The following is a 4,439-nucleotide window of genomic DNA, read 5'->3' on the forward strand; positions in this document are numbered from 1 at the left end:
AATCACTAAACTGATCGCTAAAGACTAAACAAGTATTTAAGCGTATCATTAAAGACACGCTGCTGCACAGAGATTACATCTGAACTTCCTAGAGGATGCTTTACGCATGCAAACTAACTTTCAGGGAGCTCAAAATTGAACAAATGAACTGAAAAAAAGCATAATGTCACGTAACTGAAAATATAATTACGTTTAAAAAGATTTTGCACAAATTTAATTCCAGTACAAACTCAGTCAAGAGTTGGACAAACCGTATGCAAACACTTTTTTCAAGCCAAAGTGCGCCCGCGGAGTTCCTCTGCAGCCAGCAAATAAACCATGTTAGAAAGATACACTTTGAAACGTGCAAACTCTGCCAGTCCTCCAATTAGTAAAACAAATTGGCTCGACACGTTTCCTACTGAATCGTCACCAGTTGCTGACTCTTTTTTCTCTCGTTCACGCTGCACGCTCATGGTGTGCCCCGACGCACACTAACGCGCGCCTCCGACAGCGAGCGACAACAGAGAGATGATCCAGTGGGGTCTGCAGGGCTACCACAATGGGAGGAGTATGAAAGTTACCCTGAGCCCTGCCCACCAACTGCAAAACATATAAGACGCTGGAGTGAAGCAAAAAGCAGGCACTTAAGCCTTAAATCTGGATGAAAAAACTTCCACCTTAACTCACTACTTTTAGCTTTTATTCTAGGGGTTTTATCACTATGACCTCACTGGTGTTTGATTGATATCTTCAATATTTTCTCATCTGATATGGATATATTGATTTTTTCCCTCCAAACATACAACTGAACAGACTTTGTTGAAAAGTGAAGCTTTTTTTTTTTCTGCTTTTTTGAGATTTTTTTGTCACAATGGCACTGGACTCAGAGTTTGGTGTGAAGGGCAGCAGCATCATCAGGGAATGGAGCGGACAGGTCCAGCCCGCTCTGGTCGCCTCCTTCGTTTTCCTCTTCTGTCTGGAAGCCTGTCTGTGGGTCAGGAACCTCAGGCTCAAGAAGAGACTGCCCGGACCCTTCGCCTGGCCCGTGGTGGGCAACGCCATGCAGCTGGGCCAGATGCCTCACATCACCTTCGCCAAGCTGGCCAAGAAATACGGCAACGTGTACCAGATACGGCTGGGCTGCAGCGACATCGTGGTTCTGAACGGAGACAGGGCGATACGTGAGGCTCTCATACAGCACAGCAAAGAGTTTGCAGGCAGACCCAACTTTGTCTCTTTCCAGATGATCTCCGGAGGCAGGAGTTTGACATTTACTAATTACAGCAAACAGTGGAAGGCGCACAGGAAAATAGCCCAGTCTAGCCTCAGAGCCTTTTCCTCTGCGAACAGTCAGACCAAAAAAGCCTTTGAGCAGAACATCATGGCCGAGGCCATGGAACTGGTGCAGGTATTTTTGCGCCAGAGCAATGATGGACGGTACTTTTACCCTGCTCATGAATTTACAGTAGCTGCTGCTAACATCATGTGCGCTCTCTGCTTTGGGAGGCGATATGGACATGATGACCTGGAGTTCAGGGCCATGTTGAAGAAGCTGGACAAGTTTGGGGAGACGGTAGGAGCAGGTAGCTTGGTAGATGTCATGCCCTGGCTTCAGTCCTTCCCAAACCCGGTCCGCAGCGTCTATGAAAACTTCAAAAACCTCAACGAGGAGTTTTTCGCCTTTGTGAAAGACAAAGTGGGACAACACAGAAACTCCTTCAACCCCGATGTGACCCGGGACATGAGCGACGCCATCATCAACGTGATCGAGCACGGACAGGACAGCGGGCTGACGAAAGAGTTCGTTGAAGCGACCGTCACAGATCTGATTGGCGCAGGTCAAGACACGGTGTCGACTACCATGCAGTGGATCCTCCTGCTCCTGGTCAAACACCCGGACATGCAAGCCAAACTGCATGAGCTCATTGACAAAGTGGTAGGCCAAGACAGACTGCCATCAATCGAGGACAGGAGCAGCCTGGCTTACCTGGACGCCTTCATCTACGAGACCATGCGCTTCACCAGCTTCGTCCCCATCACCATCCCGCACTCCACGACTTCAGACGTCACCATCGAGGGTCTCCACATCCCCAAAGACACGGTGGTCTTCATCAACCAGTGGTCCGTCAACCATGACCCCTTGAAGTGGAAAGACCCTCACATTTTTGACCCCTCGCGCTTCATTGATGAAAACGGGGCCCTCAACAAGGACATAACCAACGGTGTGATGATTTTTTCAACAGGTAAAAGACGCTGCATCGGCGACCAGATCGCCAAGGTGGAAGTGTTTTTATTCACAGCGGTCATGCTGCACCAGTGCAGCTTTGAGAGCGACCCCTCTGAGCCCCTCACTCTTGACTGCTCCTACGGGCTCACGCTGAAGCCCCTCCGACTCTGTGTGAACGCCAAGCTCAGGGGAAAGCTGCTCGGCTTAGTTTCCCCGGCATGAACAGCACGTCCCAATACTGTGACTCGAGGCCAGCGAACACTTTTCCCCCCAATGACATTTAACAGTGAGTATCAACATACGTGCACTAAATCCTACTGTTGTATGATTTTCCTATTTAATAATGATATTTAATGGGTATCTTAACACGGTCTGTATTTGAATTATTGTTGGTGCGGGGTTGAGAATATGATGTCAAAGATGTAATATTAGCTACAGGTAGAATTCAAGGTTGTGGACTGTTGGAATCAGTGCAAAAGGTATTCATTTTCTGCTTCACTAAACACTCCATACTTGATCAGATTGTGTACATAATTCTGTGTTGTTTTACGTCCACTACTGCGCATGTACATGTATGACGTGTTTGCAGGAAATAGCTACATCCCTTAAATGTCAATTTAAACTAATATAACTGTACATGAAATGCTTGTGAATGTTATAAAGTCACTTGATGACTTCTTGTTCTCATTTGTAATATGTAAGAATATATTTAACCTTTGCCACGTAAAAAAAAGCAAGTTACAAAATATTTTTTTATAATTTCATATTCCAGGTAATGACAATAAATGTAATAATGTATTTCACTATCTACTGTACTCCGAGCATATGAACACATTAAACAGAGAATGCTGATCAAAGTGGAGGGAAAAAAGGCTGGCATGTTTGTGAAGGAGGAAGTCTTTCATCAAGGAGACATCCATCACGGACTAAAGGATGAAGAAGAGACATTGCCATGAACCGTGAACGCTTCACAAACGTTATGCACCCAGGGTTTAGTTTTACTGTACAAGCACTGCAGCTACCCCCGCGCCAAACACACAACTCTCACCAGTAGAAAAAAAACCCCACATGTGCAGCAAATATCTTTCACTCATGAGGCATTCTTAAAATCATGTTTGTTTACAAAGTCACTTTTTCAAAGCTACATGGATGTCACTGCACTCTCTTTAAGCTTCTGCATTCAGGAGTTGATGTTACAATGCCCGAGGGATGTGTTTCTCCGCCTTGAATGTTTAAGCATTCCTCATAGAGGATATTTTGTTATCAATGTGTTGGCTTTATAAAGTGGAACAATAAGCTATATATGAAATTAATAAAGTGAATTGTCAATGGTCAGTGTGTCCTGTTTGATTGTCACCTCAACCTTTAGAGTTACAATACTCCTTTAAACCTTTAAGGTGTACATGTCGGACTAGAACTACATTCTCAGTCGCAAAAGAATCTCTCAGCTAGTGTTGGCACTGTCAGATACTGTATGTGCCAACAATGTGACATTAGGCACCACCGCTGTTTAGACGTCTGTCATTACTCAATGTTACAAAAATAGAAACCTCTGGAATACTCCACTTGTGGCTGAACATCACTAAAACCAAAGCTGATGTTTTTTAAGTTCTTCCTTTTGTTGCACAAGCACCCACCCAAGCAGATTTACAGCTACTCTCAGCTGAATTCTCTTTAAAACTATTTTGACGCAGCCACAATCCTAACAGCTACATTATGTCATTGACCTTTGTTTAAAGGGCTGTTATGACTTTCTACAATATCTTTGTATATAGGTCTTTATGGAGCATAATAAATGGTGCTGTTTGTATCTGTTCAGAGTTTGGATCTGAAGCCTTTCATGGTGATATCCCAGAGCTGTTTTTTTCCCCCTGTATGGTTATAATTAACGGCTTGGCTGTAAATAACAGAAAGCAAATCATGTTTAAAATGGCCACGGAAAGTCCATAGGAAAGTGCAAACAGCAAAGTCATCTAACCGCAGTGGAAAGAAAACAATCAACTCCAGCTTATTGTCCATTACTTACACTATCTGCTACCAGCTCCATCACATTTCTTAAGTGCATCATTTTTCAACATTAACAACTTTTTAATAAGATAAATACCTCTGGGGGCACACGTGAATACATAGAGTTCTGTTAGAAGTGTCGTGGTAATCTAGGTTTTATTCTTTGGCAATAAAACTGTAAATCTGTAGTTTTTGGCATCAGGGCCTATTAAGTAGCTGCTCC

General features: G+C 44.0%; 1 protein-coding gene across 1 annotated transcript; it reads left to right on the top strand.

Annotated features, from left to right (window-relative positions):
* The first annotated feature begins 610 nt into the window (after positions 1-610).
* LOC119474448 (cytochrome P450 1B1-like) lies at positions 611-3,544 on the top strand. The gene has a single exon (XM_037746474.1). It carries the CDS (start codon positions 854-856, stop codon positions 2,429-2,431), a length of 1,578 nt encoding a protein of 525 aa, XP_037602402.1. The 5' UTR covers positions 611-853; the 3' UTR covers positions 2,432-3,544.
* Positions 3,545-4,439: the final 895 nt, after the last annotated feature.

Source organism: Sebastes umbrosus, chromosome 16 (genome assembly GCF_015220745.1).
Source record: "Sebastes umbrosus isolate fSebUmb1 chromosome 16, fSebUmb1.pri, whole genome shotgun sequence".
NCBI classification, from domain to species: Eukaryota; Metazoa; Chordata; class Actinopteri; order Perciformes; family Sebastidae; genus Sebastes; species Sebastes umbrosus.

Coding starts and splice junctions, on each gene's coding strand:
- LOC119474448 (XM_037746474.1), top strand. CDS start 854: ATGGCACTGGACTCAGAGTTTGGTGTGAAGGGCAGCAGCATCATCAGG.